Source organism: Vulpes vulpes, chromosome 14 (genome assembly GCF_048418805.1).
Source record: "Vulpes vulpes isolate BD-2025 chromosome 14, VulVul3, whole genome shotgun sequence".
In the NCBI taxonomy this organism is placed as follows: Eukaryota; Metazoa; Chordata; class Mammalia; order Carnivora; family Canidae; genus Vulpes; species Vulpes vulpes.
In genome coordinates, this window is record NC_132793.1 from 118762513 (window position 1) to 118787531 (window position 25019).

A 25019-nucleotide genomic window follows, 5' to 3' on the forward strand; every position below is an offset into this window, starting at 1 on the left:
GATCATCTCACCCAGTAACAGCAGGATGTACTTGTTTTCCAAATGCCCATGGAACATTCATACAGATATACCAATTCCTGGGTCACAAAACAAGCCTCAACAAATTTTTAAAAATGAAACCATGACAAAGCATGTTCTCTGCGCATAACAGAAACAAAGTGGAAATAAATAACAGAAAGATAAGAAAAATCTCCAAATACATAGAGAATAAGCACAAATTTCTAACAATTCTTGGGTCAAAGAAGAATCCTCAAAAGAAATAAAGATAAATACATGAATGAAAAGGAAAACACAACATATCAAAGTTTGTGTAATTTAGCTAAAGCAGTGATGATGGTGTTGATAGTTCTAAATGCTTGCGTTAGGAAAGGGGAAAGGTCTTAAATTAATAATCTAATTTTGATCTCAAGAAACTAAAAAAATGAAGAGAAAAATAAACCCAAAGCAAGCAGAAAGAAAGAAATAATCAAGAGTGGAATAAATGATATTGGAAATGGGAGAGCAATAGAAAAAAAAAATCAATGAAACAGCTGGTTATTCAAAAAAAAATTAGAAAGTCTGATAAGCTTCTGGCAAGACTGACAAATAGAAGCTGAAAGAAAACACAAGTCATGCATATCAGAAATAAAACAGAGGCTATCGCTCCAGATCCTGCAGCCATTAAAAGAATAATAAGGGAGTACTGTGAACAATTTCATACTCATAAATTTGACAACTTAGAAGAAATAGACCAATTCCTCAAACCCCACAGACTACCAAAACTGGACCAAAAAAAAAAAAACAAAACAAAACTAACCCAAATAATCCTACAACTGTTAAAAAGAGGAATTCATAATTTAAAATCTCCTGAAAACAAAATTCCATGCCCAGATGGTTTCCCTGGAGAATTATATCAAATATTTAAGGAATTAGCACCAATTTTTTAAAAGATTTTTATTTATTTATGAGAGACACAGAAAGAAAGGCAGAGGGAGAAGCAGGTTCCCTGCAGGGAGCCTGAGATGGAACTTGATCCCAGGACCCCAGGATCACACCCTGAGCGGAAAGCAAACGCTCAACCACTGAGCCACCCAGGTGCCCCTAACACCAATTTTTTTTTTATACAATCTCTTCCAGAAAACAGAAGAGAAATAAATGTTTCCCAGTTCATTTTATGGAATGTGAATTACTTGGACACCAAAAGCAGATGAGGGTAGTACAGTAAGAGAACTACAGATCAATATTTCTCATGAATACAGATGTATACAGAGAGCCCTCCACAGTGTGAATGACCATGATTCACTTCCCATTCTTCTACTCAATGTCTCCTTTAAAAAAAAATGCAAGTTATACATTTATTTTGGAATTCAGCCCAAGGAGGGGAGGTTTGGCTTCATCTCATGTGCCCACATGTGCATACTGGGTTGTCCACCCTGCTCTGCCCACTGCTTGCTTGAACTGGGAAGGTCAGAACTGCCATTCCTTGCTCACAGTTTGTCCAGGTGAATGGGTACATGAACTTCTCCATTATTCCACACTTTTCCTCTCTGTCTTTTCCATCAGTCTTAGTTAGCCATTGCAAAACCTTTAGAGGCATGCAGGATACAAATTAAATAAAATCGTTAAGCCACAGGAACTATGTTCTGCATTTGCAGAGATTGATACACTTTACAGTCTGCAAAGCCCTGCTGCAGAGCAGTAGGTGGCGGAAAAGCTGAGCTTGCAGTTCACCTTTGCATGGTCCCACAAGTGCTCCTACCCCCAAACTGCCTGGGCCTGGAGAGCAAGATGGTATTTGAGAGTATCCCCTTGCTGACACTTGGCTTGCAGGAGGCAGATGGCAGCCAATCAGCAATGCTGACTTCTGGGAAGGTGACAAGGACAGAATCAGCCTGATGTGGAGAACAATGAGGGCCAGGCTGTGTGAATGGCTTGAACACTTCTGTGGCTCAATTCATATTTTTTAAAAAGATTATTATTGCAAATGTTATTAAAGACTTCTATGTATCAAGCACAATTCAGGTTTGATAAGTTCCTTGTTATTTGCACAATATGAGCTGACGGAAGGCCCAGCATCCCATTATTGGATTTCTGAGCCTAAGGGAGTATTTTTAGCTGTTCTGTTGCAGCATGTTCAATCTCTGAGAATCACTGGCAGTGAGCGTGGTGGGCGAGCCCTCCTCTCTGTCTGCTCCCCCTTGGAGATTGGATTGCACAGAAAATGGTCTAAGAGATGCTCAGCTCCTTGTCCCGGCAGGTGCCCCACAATAAGGACACAGGAGGTGAATGTCGGAGACACGTGGCTTGTTCCAGGTGCCGGGGCTTCCAGAAGACTAACCCACACGGCATCTCCTGGCTTGGCTTCTTTCGCCTAGGGAAGAAAAGGGGTGAAAGGCATGTGTTTTGAATGACTGAATGGTTCCAAGCTGCTGGAGATTAAGAAAGGTTTCTGATTTCCTGCATGAGGTGTCCTTTCCTTCCCACGCCTCCCCTACCACTGACAGACAATATATGGTTGGCTGGCAGTTTCCTGGCACCAGGCGTAAGCAAGGTGAGATGAAGTAAGGGGGAGCTGGGGCAGGTGTCCTGACTTGGACTTCCCCCTGGACACAGTACTTCGGTCATACGTGCTCATGTATCGTCCACATATGGATAACATGGCTGGCCTTAAGTGTGAAAGCCTCCTGAGGTTGGTTCTAAAGGACACAATGTGTTATTGAATAAGGGGTCTCACCTGGACTGGGGACAAGTCAGCCTCTCTTGGCCTTGGTTTCCTCCATTGGAAAAATAAGGGACATATTGCTTGACTCGCATGGTTAAATAGGTTAAGTGTTGAGGAATGATGGGAGGTCTGTGGAGAGCACCCCTCCTTCCCACCTGAGTTTGGGACCACTCTAGAGATGCCACGGGACTCAGACCCATGGAAGTAAAAATATCAGCATTGTAGCAGACACAGTTGATTGAAAAACTTGGCTTTAGTTCTACATCCAAAAGAGCTTGCTAACACTTTGGCTTTGAAATGGAATCACCCTGAGGATATGGGCTCACCTGCAAGCCTCATCTCCACTGGAGCAGGCCCCTAGCCTTGGCAGGGAGTGGACTGAGTACAAGCCCTCTGTGAACAATCCGGAAGCCCAGTGGGACCCAGAAGGGGCTGAGCTGAGTACATTGGCAACTCCTTCCAAATAGCTCATCAGACAGGTCACTTCTGCTCCCTGCATGGGAGTGAGGCCGTGGAGAGAGGCTGGGAGAGTCGCTCTCAGGCCAATGGGAGATCCTGGTCTCTGTGAGGAGTGGAGGCCAGACAAAAAAGAAGCTCCAATAAGCAGTGGATTATCCAGGGTACTTGTTATGGCACATGATACCAAACTCCAGCCTCTTTCTGATTGCCCCAAACTTAGGCAAACCATTTAGGTCAACCTCTTCTACCGAGTCCCAGCTTCTGACATGGGGCCGATGTGTGGTAGAAACCTTCTATTTGTGGGGGTGTGGGTGAGCTCACATTTGTGACATGGTCCCTGAGGGCATTCACCAGGTGTTCTCTAAATTTATCTTTTCATTGAGAAAGCTCATCCATGAACATGACACCAGATCACTTTCCTTGCCCCCGCATAACACTGCTTTTATAGGTTGGGACTTTGAAGTCTTCCATATATCTTGAAGCATATCATACAAAAAAAAAAAAATCCCTGTTAAACGTGTTACCCTGTGTAGAGCTATTTTATGTAGATCATTTTTTGCCACAATACAAAGTGCCATCTTTGTAAGAACCTAGTGGGAGAAATTTTCTTCTGGCTTCAGTACCAGGAATAATCATGCTTTTCCCAAACAACTGATTTTTTTTTTCCCATGTTGATCCTGAACCATACATAAGGCTGATCATGTTTCTCACTTTGCTCTGGTTGTCGGGAAGGTGATGGCCTGTTTCAGGCAAGTTCTTTGAGCATGAATTAGGGTATTTTTGCCTGCTTACATTTTCTTGAATTCCCTTTTTATTCTTTGACCTGATTTCTGGCTTACTTATTTTTAAATTTATTAAGTTATATGTATTTTGCAAATAACTTTTAAAGCTTCTTTGGAAAAGATTGGAAATCAGTAAAAAAAAAATAATAATAATAAAAAAAAAATAAAGTTTTACACCAGACATTGGGTCCTTTGTGCTGGTCTGTTTTGATGTCCAGGCCAGGACTAATGCTTTCCAAAGCTCCTGAACTTCTTTGATGTTGGAAAGTGAGCCTAATTGCCCAAGTTTCTCCATGGGTCAGTGTGATGATGAGATAGGGTGTCAATTTCTCATTTGTGGTCTCCATCATTTCCATGACAATGTGCAGCATTATCATGAGAGAACGTACTTAGAATTCCAGTCCAAGAAGAGGCAAAAGAAACAATGGAACAAGTCTGTGAAATAGCACAAAACTGCAGAGATAAATGAAAGGTCATTCTCTGTCCTGAGTCTCCTTGGAGATGTAGAGTCCATCGCCCAGGGCAAAATAAATAAAAATAAAAAATAAAGGATCTGGAGTAAGAGAAAGCAACAACCTGACTTATTACTTAAATGATTGCTCTCTTTGCATTTTGGATTTCCTCTTTAGAATTCATTCCGATCTGCAAGTTTCTCTCCTAAAAATTCATATAACTCCTCCAAAGAGTTCTGGCGGAATATTGAATGAGATACCCTTTAACAGTCTCGCTGTGAACGAGAGTGCAGAGCTCACTGGTTATTAATGTAATGTTTCAATAGTCTTTCAACTATTAGAATACAAATTGGGCATCCATTTATAGCTGATTCCTGTAGTTCCTTTTTGAACATCTAAACCCTTCTCTCCAGGAGCAAATATGTGGAAAGATGTACCAGATGATTCTTTCAGTTCCAAATGACAGAAACACGGTGTCCAGTAGCTGAGAAAGTGGGGTCTTGGCCCATGTAAATGTGAAGTTCGGGCTTCTGCCCAGGCTGGAGCCAGCACCTCCAACACCCTTTCTGTGTGTGTTTAGCTCTCAGCCTGCTTGACCCTCTGCAGCTTCACACCCAGATGGGTCCTACTCCCCACTTTCAGCAAGAGGATTCCAGGCAGCCTCTTAGTCACAGCATCTAGCCTGGCAAACCCAGAGGAGGAAGTTTTTCTTTCATGGATTCCAGGGAGCACCCCCAAGGGGTCCTGAGGAGCCAATACCAGCAGCCAGGGGATGTGTATACACCTCCTAGTCAGCCCAGGTCTCTGATCTGCTTATCTCTTTGTTGAAAGGGAGGAGCGGGAATCATCGGACAGCACCGGGAGGAACTCCTAAAGTGAATCAGAGGTGTGGGAATGGAGGGCTTTATGAGACCACACTACACACACTAGTGATGCCTCTCCTAAACTCTTTTTGCACATAAACCAAAAAAACCCACTTCATCATACGAGTCCAGTATGGCCATGATACCAAATCTGGGTCAGGGCAGTGTAGGTAGGAAAATATGGGCTAGTGTCACTTGGAACATGATATGCAAAATCCTACAAGAGATATTGGCAACCCAAGTCCAGGAAACACACCCAGCTTACAGAAGCACACAGTGTGTGCATCACGGCAGCACCTAATGGTGGGGAGAGTCAGGGTCTGGGTTCCTTTTGTTGACTCGTTTAGTCCCTTCATCATTCTGGGGCTCAGTTTCCTCTTCTGTCGAATGAGGGGAATGGCCTGGCTGGCCCAGGTCTAATATCCAAGGGCCTAAGACACAGGTCTCTAAGCCTTCACGATAACAATCTGTCATTCTATGATGATTGTTCAGGCTTCCCTATTACCTTCCACGATTCTGTATGGAATGTGAGAACATTTTGCAATGCTGAGATTCTACTTTACAATTGTTTAACCTTTCTGAGGTTCATATATCAGCTCTTTAGTCCTTAGGAAGCCTAAATGCATTTTGTAAAAACGAACTAAGTACTGGGTCAGTTTTCTATCGCTAAAAACAACAACAAAACAAAAAGCCCCCTCAATTTCAGTGGCTTAAAAACAGCTATTTTATTATCTTGTGTTCTGTGTGTTAACTGGGCTCCACTGGGCAGTTTTTCTGCTCCATCTGATGCCAGCTGGGGCTGCAGAGGCTCCCAGTGCCTGAGGTGGCTCACTCCCACGGTTACCAGTTGTTGCTGGTTTTCCCTGGTTGCTCAGCCAGGGCTGTTGACTGGAGACCCTTTGTTTTCCTTCTCATGGCCTCTCCGTAGGGTTTGTGCTCTGGCTGGGTCCTGGGAGGCAGTTTAAGGAGAAACTGCCAGTTCCCTTGAGATCTGGGTGTGGATTTGCCAGAGCATCACCACATTCAGGGGTCACATACAGAACCAAGCTCTGTGTTGAGGAATAGCGCATGGTGGGATCCCATCCCACCAACAGAAGCATGTTGGGGAGGGGGAATGCAGCTTTGGAGACTACCTCCTACAAGTCCTGAAAACACCCAATTAAAGCAGGTACTAAAGACAATGGAATAAACACAATGGAGTATTATTCAGCCATAAAAAAGAATGAACTCTTGCCATTTGCAATACCATGGATAGAGCTATAGTGTATTAGGCTAAGTGACATAAGTCAGTCAGAGAAAGGCAGATACCATATGATCTCCTTTATGTGTGGAATTTAAGAAACAAACAAAAAAAAATCATGCAGGGGCGGAAAGGAGAGATAGAGATAAACCAAGAAACAGACTCTTAAGTCTAGAGAACAAACTGATGGTAACAGAGAGGAGGTGGGCGGGGGAGGGGGTGCATGAGAGATAATGGGTTAAGGAAAGCACTTGTCAGAATGAGTACTCAGTGCTGTATGGAAGTGTTGAGCTGCCATATTATACACCTGAAACTAATATTATGCTGTATGTTTACCAGCTGGGATTTAAATTTTAAAAATCATTTATTAAAAAAATAAAAACAGAGTCATATGTTAGTGTCTAGTATTGGTTAAAATGCCTGGCTGACCAGAGCCTGTTGATAGAGCCCTGTGACTTTGGGGGCACCTATGCTTCTCTCTGAGTCTCAGATTGCTCTTCTGTAAAATGGGAGCATGGATCTTGAGGATGTTGGAGTATCTCCATCCCTCACCTTCTCTGTCCCTCTGTGCCCATAGGTACTCCTTCCAAGACGAGGAAGACATGTTCATGGTGGTGGACTTGCTCCTGGGTGGGGATCTGCGCTACCACCTGCAGCAGAACGTCCATTTCACCGAGGGGGCAGTAAAGCTGTACATCTGTGAGCTGGCGCTGGCCCTGGAGTATCTGCAGAGGTTCCATATCATCCACAGGTGACTGGGCTGCTGGAGGGGTGCCTGGGGATGGTGGCCCACTGGGCGGCAGCACGGGGTGGGAGCAGTCTGGGGCAGTGCAGGGTATTCTCTTGCTGACATTTCTTAGAAGTGGCAACACATGGAGCTAATAAACAGAACAACAGATTACTGCTCTTACATTCTCCACAGACAGCCCACTGCCTTGTCACTGCATCTGAGGGGGAACACCCCACTGTGGAGAGACATGGCTGGTGGTTGGCCTTGGCTTCGCTCTTCCAGTGTGACTTTGGAAGTCTGGAATGTTCTGTCCCTCCAGTCTCAGGTTAGAAAGGTCACATGGCATTAGTTGGGAGCATGAGGGGATCTACTCTTCTTTTCCATACTTTGAAATCAGTGCTGTGCCTTGTAGAAAATTCTTTCTCTTGGGAAGCTTCAGTGCTGACTCTGGGCTTTCGATATAAGCTCAGTTTCTGCGGCTTCCTCGGGGCCTTGGCTTCTCCCTGCCTGTGCACGGCTCTGTCACTCCAGCCAAGCAGGCAAAGTGAGTTTGTCTACAGAGTCAGGAGACCAGGGAGTGGCTTTGGAAGGCGATGGTATCACGAACAAAGTCTTCTTGCTCTTCCTAGAGGAGGAGGCTGGCATGAGTGGTTCCAGATTTGTTCATCTGGGGGTCTTGCACTGTGTCTAGCTGCCCTCCTTCTAACTTAAGCAGTTTTGGAAGACATGGTAAAGAAAGTTTTGACCCTCTAGGTAAAGATGGTAGATCAGGCACACACACACACACACACATACACACACACCCCTAGTTTGTTCCTCCTGAAACTCCAATAAAACAACAAGAACATTTGAAAAATGACAAACTTCAAGGATGGGAAAGACTAAAGAGGAAACCACAGAAACATGGGGGGATCTGAGAGAAGAGGGAAAGCAGTGAATGATTAGCATCCAAGAATGTAAATTCCAGGCTGTCACTGGGGTGAACACTGATGGACGCTGAAGAATCTCCCAAAGGTGCAAGAATTGACAGTAATCAGCATTTATGGAAGGAGGACGAGAGGCTAAAAAGAGACTAAAGTAAGGTTTGAAAGCCTTTTAGGAAGCCCTGAGAACCCAGAGCTGCTTGCCCACTGTGAATAACTCGATGGCTGAATAATCTGAGTAAGTTTACCCCAGCAGAAGACTAAGATTTGCTCCCTAGAGATGGTACAATAGCAAGTGCCTACATTGAAGGACATCAAGCCGACTTGGGACACTGTGCTGAAAATACTACACCAACCAGATGCTAAAATACACAGCTTCCCCCCATTCCAGCTGACTCTGAGAGTGGTACATTGATGCCTTTCTCCAGGCAAGACACTGTGATTTCAGTGAGGATGTGACTTCAGTGGAGATGAGCCAAGAAAAGAGACTGTGACATCACAGCTTCCCCACCACCCCTTACCGTGTAGTCCACAACCAACAAGCCCTACTCACTTGCCTTTAGCTGCCACCTAGGTTACCAACAACCAAAGCTTATCTCATATCCCAAAAAATCTTCTGGCACAAACAGTGAGGTCCAAACAATCAAATGGAAAGAGGAAAAAAAAAAAAACTTGGAATGAACAGACACTATGCAAGGAGAAGAATATATGCAGATAACTATGATCAGTATTTCACGGAAAGATTTTTGCAATTATAAAATAAGGAACATCATGTTTATTTAAAATTCAGAGGACAAACATCAGAGCTCTTACAAGTTAAAAATATGACAGTAGAAATGAAAAACTCAAAAGATGTGTTAGAAGACAAAGTTGACATTCCTCATATTCCTCTCAGAAAGACAAATAGAAAATATGAGAAAAGACCTAAGAAAATGAGAGAGCAAATCAAGTAACTCCAATATCTGAAGAGAGAGAGAGAGAGAGAGAGAGAGAAGAGAGAAACCATAGCAAGAGAAATCATCAATAAATAAATACAGAATATCTCTGGGACCAGAAACACATGAGTTTCCAGATTGAAGGGGCACAGTGCAGGGACCAGAAAGAGATGCCCATCAAAACAAACTTCAGATCCCATAAGCTTCTGAACAAGAGTGGCAGGCTATAAAGGTAGAGGAATCAGGTTGTTTGGGGTTCATCAAGCACTAGAAGGCAGTGGAGACACACCAGTCAATCAAGCATGAGGGTGCATGTTTTCACAAGTTCAAGGTCTCCAAAAAACATATCTCATGTTCACCTTGTCTCAAGTAACTATCAGAAAAAGAGGTGGACTCCATGAAAATGAAGGACCAAGTCAAGAATGAGAATGAGAATGAGACGGAAGATGAAGTGGAGCTCTAGCAGAGGAGAGAGGCGTAAGGAATCTCCAGGATGGTGAGGAAGGGAGGTTCAAGGGTGTCGGCTGTGCCCACAGTGTAGACCCTGACCAGTGCTGATTGAGTGGATCAGAAGACACTGGGACAGACTTCAGGAAGCATGGGCAGATGGCACTCCTGATGCATCTGGATGCCTTGAGAGGAAGTTATTTAGCTGGTGAATAATCTGAAGTTGAATAAATGAGAAGTTTAGAAAAAAGCTCAACAAAAAATAACAGTTATTATTAACTCCAGGGAATGGAAATGTTGTACAGGACGTCAGCTTACAACATGAACCAGCTCTGTAGAGCATAATCATAATCACTGCAGCCCTGAGAGTCGATCTAACCAAGAATACAATAGTCCATTGGGGAACGGCAGGATGCAAGGATGCGCGTGTCTCTTGGGGGTTGCAGGGAGGAGAGACTGCTACATCCTCATCTTCCGCGGTGGGAGGCCAACAGATGGAGCCTGAAGTGCAAAAGTAGTCTCTCTCATTGCTGGAGAAGGAGCTAAACATACCAAAATTGTCACCTGAACGAGATGGATGGATGGAGAGGGAGAGATGGGAAGAAAGGGATTGGGATTGTTGCTGTATTGTAACAAAACTTGCAGAAGTGTTGATCCTTTGAATTATTTCCATGTATAATTTTAATACAAACAACAACATAACACAATGAATAATAGCAAGAAGAAGGAAGAGGAAGTTGTAGCAGTGATAGTCGTATGGAGTAGTGAAGGGGTTGTTCGGCGCAATGCAGAGAGTGTTCGCTGAGGATGCGTTGTTCATGCACTTGGTTGCTCACAGCCATTGCACACAGCCACTCCAGACTCAGTGTTTGCAAGCACTGTGCTATGTTTGTTGAGGAAGGTCATCCCATGCCAGAGTAGCCTCTGTGGGCCAGCTGGGCTTTTTTTGTAGGTGCTTAAAGGAGCAAGTTCTTTCCCAGTCTGTTATACGAATGTCACTCATGAATTATCACAGCCGTTTCTGCACTAGTGTGCAAGAGATGATCAATCTGCCTAATTTCCCCCAGACATCGAGTCATGTGGACCTGGGTGCGATGGATGCCAACTTCTCAGAGCAGAGCCAGGGATAGGCCAGGCAGAAATTGGAACTGTCACATAAGAGCGTGACAGTTGGAACCACTTTTTTACTTCAGCAAATGTTTTTAAGTCACTCCGTGAGGTTGTCTGTCCTCAGATTTCAGATCTACCCTGGAGACAAGGAGCTAGCCAACAACTTAGAGAAATTGTTAAAAACCTGCTAAGTGGGATTATCTTACCATTTCTAAAATGGTAGACTTGGCAGAGGTTTGAGTCAGCTTCTTTCCCTCCCATATAGTTCAATAAATCACTTGTTCAATGTGTCTGTGTGTTCAGACTTGAAATTATGTGTCATACACACTGTGTATAGGCATATATGATAATGCTGTGCGTCGTGTTGTGTTAATTCAACAGACGAATTTATAAATCTCCCACTCCTTATGTGCCAGAACTACCCATGTTATATTTTATACACATAAATGAATGTTGCTTTTTTTGAAAGTAGCCACACTGGAGGGGTGCCTGGGAGATGCAGTCAGTTAAGCCTCTGACTCCTGGTTTCAAGTCATGATCTCAGGATCATGAGATCGAGCCCCCTTGTCAGGCTCTGTGCTCAATACAGTCGGCTATGCACAGGGCAGTCTGCCTGGCATTTTGTAGCACACATCTTTTCTTTGTCTGGAGAATGGATTTTGAAACCAGCTATTTAATCTTTTTTAAAAATTATTTATTTATTTATTTATTTATTTATTTATTTATTTATTTATGAGACAGTGCAAGCAAGAGGAGGGACAGAGGGAGAGAGAGAGAATCCTCAAGCAGACTCCACACCGAATGCAGAGCCAGATGTAGGGCTCAATCCCAGGACCTTGAGATTATGAACTGAGCTGAAGTCAAGAGTTGGATGCTTAACCAACTGAGCCATCCAGGCACCCTTAATCTTTTTTATATGCTTACTTGATAGTGACAAATCTCCATCCATTGAGGATGGTGTTATAGATCTATAGAAAAGTACAAGGTATTTCAGAGTATAACCCTTGAATTTGAAAGTGCCCAAGTGAGGAAATATCACTGTGTGTTCAAAATAAAAATAAAAAATAAAAAAAAAAAAACAAAATAAATCATTGTTTTACAGCAATTAGAGATCCACTTTTTAGAGCATTTGAGTTGGCCTTTTATTCTTCCAACCAGGAGGTGCTCCAGCCTCTGGGAAGAAAATGATGGATAGGATACGATGCCTACACCTGAGCAGCTTTCCCAGTTGGAAGAAGCAACCATTCTAGGGGTCGAATTATTGCAATCCAGGATGAGGATTCCACACACTGGCTGGATAAGCCTGAGGAGGGTACCCAGGCCAGACTGAGGTGGGAATGGGGAAGGGGGCATAGAGGAGGCTGGGAAGGCTTCCCCTGGGACACTCGACTCGTAGTGATTTGTCGGATAAGGAGGGATTAGCCCAGGGAAGAGGAATGCAGGAGACGCTGGGCAGAAGCCTCCTGATATGAGAGGACTGGGTGTGTAGAGCCTGCATGGCTCAGGCTGAGAGGGAGCACGCTGGTGTCAACCATAGATGTGCTGAAGCTTGGGAGTGACATAGTCTAGTTGGGAAGTGAGGATGACCTTTCTGAAGGCCCTGGAGGCACTTCCCAAGAGAGGTCATCAGCCAGGACAGGCTCACTAAACTAGGTATCTAGAAGGATCAGGTCATGCGAAATCAAATGAGTAACAACAATGACAAGAAATCAGGTTTATTAAACTCTCATGTGTCAGCACATATACACACATACATACATATACCACTTGCAAATACCATCTCATTTAATCCTCACATCAATAAAATGGGCTCAGTACTATAACCATTTCCATCTTGCAGAGACATTGAGTGATTTGCCCCTTGGGCCGCCACTGGGGATCATGGAACCAGGTTTCAAACCAAGACACTCTGACCCCAGATCCCCGGCTGATCACCACCAAGACCTTATTGTTCAGATTGCATTGAAGTGTTTACAAAGTGCTGATGAGACTGTGTATGCAAATATGAGCACAAAGATAAGCACATGTGGGTCTCTCGACTCCTTACAACCACCCCAAGGAAGGCTGTTATTTCATTGGTGTGTGAAGCTTCTGGTGCTTAAGCCCTAGCCTGAAGTCTCGCTGTTCATAAGCAGTGGTAGTGTTATTGAGTTGGAATATGGCTTTCTCCACCACACCCTGCCGCCTTTCCAAATGCAAAAGACAAGCTAAGGTTACGTCCTGACCAGCTAATGTCCTGTCCAGCTAAGCCCTAGACAGAGCCAGGGAAGGACCAGAAGCCCACTTCTTCAGAGGGCGTCCCTGACTGCCTTTTATCTAGGCAAAGTTCCTATCCCAGAGCCACCCTTCCTCTCCCCGAGCACTTTGTTCATTTCCTTCCTGGCATGTGATCCCATTTGGGAGATTGAGGCCTTTATCATTGTCTCTAGGTAGCGAGAAGATAAACCTGCTTGTCTGCACATGTTCTGAGGGCAGGCCTCTATTCTACTTTGCTCATCTTCAGCTTTTCAACACTCAGTAGACTGCCTGGCATGTAGCAGATGCTCCATGACCATGTGCTGAAAAATGAAGAAGAAGCAATGAAGAAAAGAAGGAAAGACAGCCTTACTTGAAATTACTTACAAATACAAGTTCACATTGGGAACTGGGCGCCCCCAGTCAATATCCGTCCCTTGCGCTGCTTCCTGTAACTTTTCTACCAATATGTTCCTTGACATCTGAGGAGCCAGCCTTCTAAAAGTCTCTACTGGGTGCCTGGGTGCCTCTGTTGGCTGATGTGCCAACTCTTGGTTTTGGCCCAGGTTATGACTTTGGGGTCGTGATATTGAGCCCCAGGTCGGGCTCCATGCTCAGCAGGGAGTCTGCTTGGGATACTTTCTCTCCCTCTCCCTCTGCCCCTTTCTCTGCTCATGCACATGAGCTCTCTTTCTCTCTCTCTAAAATAAATAAACCTTTAAAAAAAAAAAAAGTCTCTGCTGGGGCCCAAAGACACGTGCCGCAGACATGAAGTTCCTTTGAAATCTCATGTTTGATGTGAAAAAGGTCTTGATGTTTTTCATTCCACTCCATTATGTAGTCATGGTTCTTTTGATACATAAAATAATACTTTACCTTTCATCAAAAAGAAAGAGGAAAGAGCAATAATCCCTTCTTGGAGTCTCCTTAGTCTGTGGCAGATGCTGTTGCATCATGTCCATCTATTTGGGGAAAGTGAGCTGATTTGAAGGGAGCTCACGGCTCAAGTGAGGGTCAGGCCACCAGGAGCCCTGTCCCCCTTTACAGTTTTAGATACAGTCATAAAATATGAGCCTATAAAGGGCAACTGTTTACTTTTTTTGAACTGAGCAGTGATCTAAATGCTAATCAGTGGCTTTGCGACAACATTTTCAATAAAAGCTTCTTTTGGAGAAACTGCACCAGTGGGGTTACTTCTATGATTTTGCTCTGAAAATGCCTGAACTCCCCAGGAAGGTGTCTTTTACCCCCTTGGGAAGCTCTCTTCGTGAAGCGTGCCTTGCTGTTCTGCGCTTCCCTGTGCATCTGGCCCCAATTTTGCCCCACATGTAAATTTATGCACAGTCTCAGAGGTTCGTGGTCCCAGTGACGGCTCCCCTCATCAAATCCACAATCATCCTTCCAGTGGAGGCAGGAGTCTCGTTAGGTGCAGGAGAAACTTCTCCAGCTTTGCCTTGGAGTTGTGGGCTGAACGTACTCAGCCTTGACAGAGTATTTGCTTACTGTCAAATTTTTGATTTTTTGTAACCTTTTTCCTTTGGGAAAAGCCTTTTAATCTTTAGGACCTATAATAGTTTAATCCTGCTACACTTGCAAGCTCCTTTCTTTACTTAAACTAGCATTATCTAGGCAGCAAGCAAGCCTTTTTGCTACAGATTGCCTGAAAGTATACAAACTGATTTATATAAATTCTATCATTTTTTGTCAGTTTCTTGAATACATTGAGAAAATAGTGAATCCTTTTTTTTTTGTTTTTTATTTTTATTTATTTATTTTTTGCTCTGGAATATAGGGTTAAATACAGATCTCATTTTTTATTTTTTTTTTAAAGATTTTTTCTTTTCTTGGAGAGAGAGAGAGAGAGCACAAGCAGGGGGAGTGGCAGAGGAAGAGGGAGAAAGAGACTCCCTCCTCAGCAGGGAGCCCAATCTCAGGACCCTGGGACCATGACCTGAGCTGAAGACAGATGCTTAACTGACTGAGCCACCCAGGCGCCCCCAGATCTTATTTTTAATAAATAATATGTGTATGTTATAAAGTTCAAAAGGTTCAAGGAAATGTGAGTGGAAAAAAAAGTGACAGTTCTCCCATTATTATGAGCATTTTCACTGATTTAAAGCACATGCTTCAGACTTCCTCTTTCATTATTAGTTTTTGCCACAGACAATGTCATTTTTTTTTTTATTGGAGTTCAATTTGCCAACATATAGCATAACACCCAGGGCTCATCTCACCAAGCGCCCCCCATAGTGCCCATCACCCAGTCACCCCAACCCCCCACCCACCTGCCTTTCCACTACCCTTTGTTCCTTTCCCAGAGTTAGGTGTCTCTCATGTTTTGTATACCCTCACTGATATTTTCACTCATTTTCTCTCCTTTCTGCTTTATTCCCTTTCACTAATTTTTATATTCCCCAAATGAATGAGACCATATGTTTGTCCTTCTCCGATTGACTTACTTCACTCAGCATAATACCTTCCAGTTCCATCCACGTTGAAGCAAATGATGGATATTTGTCGTTTCCAATGGCTGAGTAATATTCCATTGTATACATAAACCACATCTTCTTTATCCATTCATCTTTCGATGGACACCGAGGCTCCTTCCACAGTTTGGCTATTGTGGACATTGCTGCTAGAAACATCGGGGAGCAGGTGTCCCGGCGTTTCACTGCATCTGTATCTTTGGGGTAAATCCCCAGCAGTGCAATTGCTGGGTCGTAGGGCAGATCTGTTTTTAACTCTTTGAGGAACCTCCACACAGTTTTCCAGAGTGGCTGCACCAGTTCACATTCCCATCAACAGTGCAAGAGGGTTTCCCTTTCTCCACATCCTCTCCAACATTTGTTGATTCCTGCCTTGTTAATTTTCCCCATTCTCACTGGTGTGAGGTGGGATCTCATTGTGGTTTTGATTTGTATTTCCCTGATGGCAAGTGATGCAGAGCATTTCCTCATGTGCTGTTGGCCATGTCCATGTCTTCCTCTGTGAGATTTCTGTTCATGTCTTTTGTCCATTTCATGACTGGATTGTTTGTTTCTTTGCTGTTGAGTTTAATAAGTTCTTTATAGATCTTGGATACTAGCCCTTTATCTGATACGTTATTTGCAAATCTCTTCTCCCATTCTGTAGAGTGTCTTTTAGTTTTGTTGACCGTTTCTTTTTCTGTACAGAAGCTTTTTATCTTGATTAAGTCCCAATAACTCATTTTTGTTTTTGTTTCCCTTGCCTTCATAGATGTATCTTGCAAGAAGTTACTGTGGCCGAGTTCAAAAAGGGTGTTGCCTGTGCACTCCTCTAGGATTCTGATGGATTCTTGTCTCACATTTAGATCTTTCATACATTTTGAGTTCTTTGTGTATGGTGTAAGAGAATGGTCTAGTTTTGTTCTTCTGCATGTGGCTGTCCAATTTTCCCAGCACCATTTATTGAAGAGACTGGTTTTTTCCTCTGGGTAGTCTTTCCTGCTTTGTCGAATATTAGTTGACTATAGAGTTGAGGGCCCATTTCTGGGTTCTCTATTCTGTTCCATTGATCTATGTGTCTGTTTTTGTGCCAGTTCCACACTGTCTTGATGACCACAGCTTTGTAGTACAACCTGAAATCTGGCATTGTGATGCCCCCAGATATGGTTTTCTTTTTTAATATTCCCCTGTCTATTCGGGGTCTTTTCTGATTCCACACAAATCTTAAGATTATTTGTTCCAACTCTCTGAAGAAAGTCCATGGTATTTTGATAGGGATTGCATTAAATGTGTAAATTGCCCTGGGCAGCATTGCCATTTTCACGGTATTAATTCTTCCAATCCATGAGCATGGAATATTTTTCCATTTCTTTGTGTCTTCCTCAATTTTTTTCAGAAGTGTTCTGTAGTTTTTAGGATATAGATTCTTTACCTCTTTGGTTAGGTTTATTCCTAGGTATCTTATGCTTTTGGGTGCAATTGTAAATGGGATTGACTCCTTAATTTCTCTTTCTTCAGTATTATTTTTAGTGTATAGAAATCCGCTGATTTCTGGGCATCGATTTTGTATCCTGCCACACTGCCAAATTTCTGTTTGAGTTCTAGCAATCTTGGGGTGGAGGCTTTTGGGTTTTCTGTGTACAGTATCATGTCATCTGCGAAGAGGGAGAGTTTGACTTCTTCTTTGTCCATTTTGAATGCCTTTGGTTTCTTTTTGTTGCCTGATTGTGACAATTTCATTTTAAAATATTAACCTGAAAAAAATATTAACCTGTAAAAAGTCACATGCTCCTGAGATTTTTGATATTTTGTGTCTTTGGGTGGGAACAAGATGAAAACATGGGTCCTTTCCAGGGCGGGGCTTGGAACTGAGCCTGGTTCATATTTACACACAGTTAGCATTAAGGCTTTAAGATGTAGTGGGGTGGTCCCCATATTTGGAACATGTAATTGAAAGTTACCAAACAAAAATCAGCATGCTTGTAGGACACTATGCCCGTGATGGCCATCAACACTTGCTGAGTGCTTTGCATGTGCCTGCCTGTTTTAAGTAAGTGCATTGCAGGTATGACTTTTCCTAATCCCAACGGGCAATTGACGTGGGTCCCATGGTCAGCCCCATTTTACAGATGAGACTACTATGTCTCATGCAGAAAAGTAACTACCCAAGAGCAAACAGTAGGTGGCCACCCCAATCACCAGGCTCTCACTGCCTCTGTAGTGGTGAACCATGGGAGCCCAGTCCTTCACTCATATTTACATGTAAAATCTGTCCATTACCCAAGTTTTTATGAAGAAAAAAATCATGTGTCGAACTCTCATAGAAAAGCAAAAGTCTTTGACATTTGCTTGCACATGGAAATAAAATTATATTTTAACCAACAATATTCCCTGACAAGTTGCTTATTTTCTTGTGGGAACAGCAACAGTTTCCAGTTCAGGTTGCATGAATTGATATAGAACGCATGCCCTTTGTTTGGAATGCTTGTGTGTTTATAGTTTAAAACAATTGATTTTTGGTAAATAGACTCACATTTATGCTTCCTGAATTCTGTAAAGATAAACTGTTTTAACTCCTGATAATTTTGGGAAATTGCCTATGTGTCTTTCACAGGAAATTGCTTGCGGAATGAGGCTGGGATGATGCTTTTCATTGGCCAATCCCAGTTAATTGGCAAATCAAATTTGTCTAAGCGGTAGGAGTAGAGACTGCCAAGTGTCGAAATAAGAATGGGCTGCTTATCCCATGTCTTTGGCAATGGGGGCTTGTCATTCATGTGGTGGCATTGTAGGTAAAAGAAGGGAAGGGCCAAGATTTTCCCATTCAGTGGCTCTATTGGCTTTAGTTAGAGAATGGACAGTAAGTAGCCTGGCTCCCAGTTTGGGTCTCATCTGATGACCAGTAGAATTCGTCAACAAATGAATGAAAGCTCTGACCTAAACCCCCCAAGTGGTGGGACACAGGGAATGAGACTGTGGGGGAGAGAAACCCAGACTCTGAACCTGACAGTAGGGCTGAAGGGTCAAGGGCACCCCGTGTGTAAAGGCAGATGACCTTGGGCAAGTCCATTACTGCTCTGACTTGCATTTGCTTCTCTATTAACAAGAGGAGTGATCCCTTCCCACAGAGCTGCGGAGGTACTGAATGAGTTATGTAACTTATTTACATTTTCAATGACCCTATGGCTGAATAAAGTCACATTCACAGATACCAGAGCTAGGACTTGGACATATCTTTCAGGGGGCACAGTGTGACTCACTGCATTATGTTCTAGCTCCAAGGCTGCTTCTCTATGAAGACCACCTCCACTCCTCACTTCTTTGGGTGGTTTCTCCTTTGGGCATCCATGTGAATTCTGTTCATACTTCAATGGGGACTTTTCTCTGGTTGCTTATTGTGTACAGGACACCTGCTCCAGAAGATGCTTCCAGCATTATGTCATTCTTTATTACCCATTATAGGTCCTGGCACAAGTAAACATTTATATGTCTTAAATGAAGGATTGAGGCCCAAGGAATTGAAAGGATGTGTCCTGCTAGTGAGTTCTTTCTTCCCTGGCAGGCTCTGAAGTAAATCAAATCTCAGGTTTATATCCATTGAGTTAGTAATTGGCACTTACTGTGTGCCAGACAGCATGACAGAAACCCTGATACAGGAGCACCTGGGTAGCTCAGTCTGTTGAGCTGGGTAGTTGAGCATCCAACTCTTGGTTTCAGTTCAGGTCATGATCTCAGGGTAGTGGGCTCGAGCTGTGTCAGGCTTCACGCTCAGTGCAGTCAACTTGTCCCTTTCCTTCTTGCTCTGCTCCTCCTCTTGCTCTCTCTCACTCACTCTCTCTCTCTCTCTCTCTAAAAATGAGTAAAAAAAATTTTAAAAAGAAACCCTGATACATAAATACACACTCCCTTTCTTCAAAACTCAAATGCTGGGATCCCTGGGTGGCGCAGCGGTTTGGCGCCTGCCTTTGGCCCAGGGCGCGATCCTGGAGACCCGGGATCGAATCCCACATCAGGCTCCCGGTGCATGGAGCCTGCTTCTCCTTCCGCCTGTGTCTCTGCCTCTCTCTCTCTCTCTCTCTGTGACTATCAAAAATAAATAAAAAATTAAAAAAAAAAAAAACAAAACTCAAATGCTTCATAAGTATGCATTGAGTACCTACTGTGTGCCCGCCACCTGGCTCTCAGTTGGGTTAGGGAGACAAACATGTAATGATTATCTCAGCCTATGTGGGAAGTGCTTGGTGAGAGCATGCTCAAAGTGGCATGGAACACAGAGGAGCTGGGATAAAATTTGTCTCCAAGGATCAGCCAAGCTTTTGAGTCATCAATGATGGTACCTAGGCTGGACTTTGCTTTTGGGGGGAAAAAGTATTTCCTAAGACAAAGCATTCTAGAAAAATGCTCTCTGGACAATCTGAATCTGAATTTGCTGGTGGCAGAAACTATTAGAACCCTTTTGGAAAGATACTTGAGAATAAGAATCAAGTACTTTGTGAATATTCATATGCTTTGACCCACTGATTTCACTTCTTCGACTGTATGGTAAGGCTCCACTCTGGCCTGCATAAGAGGCTCTAAGTGTGAGGATATTTAATACAGCACAGCTTATGACCAATAATCCTAAAATAACCCAAGGCTAAGAAATTGGCATTGTAAACTGCATACCTACTTTTTAGAGACTTGAGACTACGATGCACTCATGTATAATGCTTCCTATGAAAACCCTGCATTTTTAAAAGTGGTTATTGTTATGATCTTGAGAGAAAATTATAGCTTATAAAATTGCATGACCCTGTAAACAAATGTCTGCTTATTGAACAAGAAAAGACTCGAAGGAGGTTTCCCCATGGGCTGGCGTCGCAGGGAGAATCCATGTAAATCCCTTTCCTTCTTTTCTTCATTTTGAAATTTTTTGTAATGAGCATATCATCCTTTTTTAATGAAGAAAATCAAACCATAAATAACTTTCTCCCCAAAAGGAAGGTATTTCTCAAACATGAGCTTTATTTTTGTTAGTTTCATTTTTTATAGCAGCAATGTTTATGTATACATTAATAATCATATGTATATTGAAATACACAGTGTAACTTTTTTCTGTAGAAATTAGTGTATTTTTAATGCCAATTGAAATTATGTTCCCCGTGTATATATTTTTTCTAGTTCTTTGTTGAAAACTACGTAATTGGGAGAGGGAGTGACTTGGAAGGAAAGAAAATAAATTTGATGAAACTTCAAAGTTGTAGAAATCACTTTAAGATCATCCTAAATTTTGGCACTTTGCACTTGGACTCAGCTCTGTCCTGTGTCACATCTATCAGACATGAGCATCAGATTGGACTGCTCAGGTTGGAGTCCTGATGTCACCACTTATGCTAGCTGTGATTGCTCATGCCTCGGTTTTGTTGCCTTTAAAATGGGCTTATGAAGATATGGAATAAATGATCCATGCCGAACTGGCACAATGCCTGCCTAGCACCTTCCAAGCTTTTGGTGAGATTCATAATAAGACAATAATAATCAATAAGCCTAATATAAAACTGATAGGACCTATTTTTGTCTACCCCCTTCCTTCCCTGCTACCACTGTGCCAAGAGTACACATCAGATCCAAGGGTGACCACATCAGCAGTACTTCATTACTGTGGTACTGGGGTCATAGCAACTAGAAAGAAATCTTCAGATGACAAAAAATGGAAGACACGCACAAGTGTCATTTAGGATGGAAATTCCAATTCAATTTCAGGAGTAACTTTGTTATTTCCAGGCACAGAGCTTGGTTTCCCTTCTGTTACAGTCCAGCATTTTGAGAATTTATGGCTTCGTGATGATATAAAAGTGAGATACAAGAGAATCCAATTTATCTCTTAAAGGGACTGTTCCATCTCCTGGGTATAAATTGCTCCTGCAATTGGGCAGAGAGTGTTTATGTTAGATAATAAATTTTAGAAATAAGGACCCAGGTCTCAACTTAACGTCAGAGAAACTGGAATGAAATCTGGGAGCAGAATATGAAAGCAGAAAACAAACCTCCAAATGGATCCAATAAATTAGAGGCTGTTCTACAGAAGATGTTCAAAACCAAGACGATAAATGCAATGTCAGGAAATCAGATCAGCTTTCTGGAAAAGTCAGCATCCACAGAAAGACTAAGATTTCTGAAGCTTTGCGCCTAAGCTGTTCCCCACAGCTCTGAGTCCCTTCTCTGAGTAGTATCCTGCATTCATCCATCAGTCAATAAACAATAGCAAAGAAGGATCAAACCCTGGGCATTACTGACAGAAGCATTAGGACAACAAAACTCTACCCTCAGGAAACCTCAGTCCTGTGGGAGGAGCACGTTGGTTATTAGTAATAATAGTTGGCATATTTAGGCCCTGGCCACCATGTGTGAGGATATATGTATGTGTATGTACGCAAACACACACACATACATATGCATATACATACATATATATGCACACAGTTGCTAGTGTATGTATCTTATTACAATGCAGTGTAGTCCCCCTCTCCTTTTGCAAGTGAGGAAAAGACAGTGCTGCGAAGGATATGAATCATAAGAGAGGTGGGTGGGAACACAATACGTGGAGAGTTCTGAGAAGTGACAGATCACATATGTTTTATGCTTTGCTTGGGCTTATGGAGGAGATGGGCTTTTGAATCTGAATAGCATTTTAACAACAGGGACAGATGGTGGAGAGCATGTTTCCAGGAAGACTTGACATGAGAAAAAGGTTTGCTTTCTCATGTCTCCTTGTGCAGGACCTTGAGTGCAAGATTATTCAATGTGAACTTTATCTTGTGACAGTTGCCACAAGGATTGTTGAAATAATTCCTTATGGTCACCTAGGGATTGAGATAAAGAAAGAAGAGAGGAACGTGGTATAGAGTTTCTGTATTTATAGGTTGGTGTACCTACTGTGGCACTCTGAGTTACACCTTTGTGCTGGACCTGACAATCTATGCAGTCTTCACAGATATTCATCTATTCATTCATATGTCCATCCTTCTATCTATCCATCCATCTACCCATACATACATCTATCCATGCATCCATCCATACATCCATTCACTCAGTAGTGACTTACCAAGTACCTACATCACATTGGGCTATGGATGCAGCAACAAACAGTGCACTTGATAACGTTTCTGCTTTCTAATGGACGGAGGCAGATAACAAATGTGTATGAAATATGTCAGAGGATGACAGGTGCTGTCAAATTCTTTGGCAATATGGAGTGAACCCCCAGGCGGGGGTCTGGCTTGTTTCTGCTTTATGGGGCGTGGTCAGAAAAAGACCTCTCTGATACAGGGACAGGTGAGCAGGGAGCTGGAGGAAGCGACGGGTGAGATATGGAAATCTTGGGGTACCCTCTCAAAGCAGTAGTGTGGAGGCCCCAAGAGGGGAGTGTGATCAGTGTGTCTTAGGAACAGTGAGAAGAATGACATGATTGGAGCAGTGCGAGTGGGGAGAGTGGTGGAGGTGAGGCCAGGGGAGAGGTGAAACAGAGGGTAATAGGGATTTATCAGCTTCAGCTTTTATCCTGAGAGAGTGGAAAGCTATTGCCAAGCTTTGGACAGAACAGTGACATGATTTGATCTATGCTTTCAATAGAAGTGGGCCCTGGCTGCTCTGAGGATCATTGTGGCTGCTGTATGGGAGATGGATTGGTGGCAGGAGCCTTCTCTCCTAGTGATGAAGAGAAGGCAACACTGGAGAATAGAGAGTAGAGAAACATTTTGATGGAGGCTCAGGTAATCTGCCCTAATACCTCTGTTGGCCAAATCAACCAAGGTTCATTTATTTGCAAAGGAAGACGCAAAGAACACTTATCTGCTTGACAAATTCTGCTTCAAGGTGCCGGATCCAGTGCTGTGGTTCTAAGGTGACAGAACTGGGGTAGAGCCACACCAGTCCTCAAAGTACTTCATACCCAGTGCAGGGGAGATCCCATATGTTCACAAATTGCAATAAAACAAGGAAGGGAGCTACACATGCTTTGCAAGATGAAGCCCTAAGTCAGGGGTAATGTCACTGTGGGCCCACTGTGGGAAGGGGGTACCGGGTGAAATCACACAAGCCTTTATGCAATAGGAGGGATGTATGCTCTTCTGTGAGGGCTGGTTGTCTTCTGATAATGGTAGCTGTCATGTGAGGGAAGGCATAACCAATGTAGGGCATGGCGGCGTCAAGTGTGCATGAGGCTCAGGGTGTTTGATAGGTATCAACCACATATTGGCCTTAGAGCCAATAGAAGATGACGCTGAAAAGCTGAGCTAGAGTTGTTTTCATGTTTTTTTAATTGTGCTAAAACACACATAATGTAAAATTTACTATTTTAACCGTTTTATTTTTTAATTTTTTTGTATATTTTTATTGGAGTTTGATTTGCCAACATATAGTATAACACCCAGTGCTCATCCTGTCAAACGCCCCCCTCATGCCCGTTTTAAATTATAAAGTTCAATGATGTTAAATATATTCACATTGTTGTATACCCAACCTCCAGAACTTTTTCATCTTCCCAAACTGAGAATCCATAAATACCCATTAAATAATAATTCCTCATTCCCCACACCCTCCAGACCCTTGCACCCACCATTCTACTTCTCTGTCTATGAATTTGACTACCCTAGGTGGTGCCTCATCTAAGTGGAATCATAAAGAATTTGCCCCTTTGCAATTGGCTTATTTCACTTGGCATAATGCCCTCCGGATTCATCTATGTTGTAACACATGTTGGAATTTCCTTTTTTTTTTTTTTTTTTTTAGGCTGAATAGTATCTATTATACGGGTAGATCACATTTTGTTTATCCACTCATACATTTTCGGACATTTAGGTTGTTGTGAGTAATGCTGCTATGAACAATTTTGGGGAAATATACCCAGAAGTGGAATTGCTGGGTCATAGGGTAATTCTATTTTTAATTTTTTGAGAAACCATGTGGGCTAGAGTTTTCGAATGAAGAGCTTCAGTGCTGGACTAAAGGATTCAGGCTTTCTTCTATAGCCCATAGGGAGATGAATAGTTCACTCAAGGAAGATGCATGTAGCAGCCACGCAGCAGACATTCAAAGAGAGAAAGGTTTAGGTCAGGGCAGCCCATGGGGACATGGCTACAAATGTTAAAATCATGTGATACTTTTGTAAAAGGAAATTGTGAAGATCAGTATTTTCAGTTTGCTGGATACCAAACATTAGAATGAACCTCTGGTACTCGCAATAATGAGATTGCTTCCTTTCACCAACATGGAAGGCACATGCAAATTCTAAGCGTTTTGATTCAAGAACCAGATTTTTCTCTATAGTAGTAAACAAACATTCTTTTAACACGAGAGATTTCATCACCATCAAGATATATGGAACAAAAAAAAAAAGATATATGGAACACTGTTATTATTTTTTGAAAGAGCAATAAAAATTGTCTATTGCAAGAGGAACTTTCAGAGCTAAAAACAGATATTTTACACGTGTTCCTTGACGTAAGGTTGGCATCACAGACATGAATGCACAAACAAATCACAAGCACTCAATGAAGCCCCAGGAATTGAATGAATAAATCGAAGCCCTGATGCGCTCATGATCTGTTTGCGAATTGGCAGGTACTGTCATTGTGGGAACCACCACCCTAAATTTCTTCTCTTTCTCCCATGTTCACCAAGATTCAAAATCCTAGTTC

The 25019-nt window shown here is 42.7% G+C and overlaps 1 protein-coding gene across 1 annotated transcript in view; it reads left to right on the plus strand.

Moving 5' to 3' along the window:
* The window catches only part of STK32B (serine/threonine kinase 32B), a 389575-nt gene that overhangs the window by 254969 nt on the left and 109587 nt on the right, over window positions 1–25019 (plus strand). The window contains exon 4 of the mRNA XM_072737792.1: window positions 7075–7248. Within this exon, the coding sequence (XP_072593893.1) occupies window positions 7075–7248 (174 nt within the window). The remainder of the gene's footprint in view (window positions 1–7074; window positions 7249–25019) is intronic.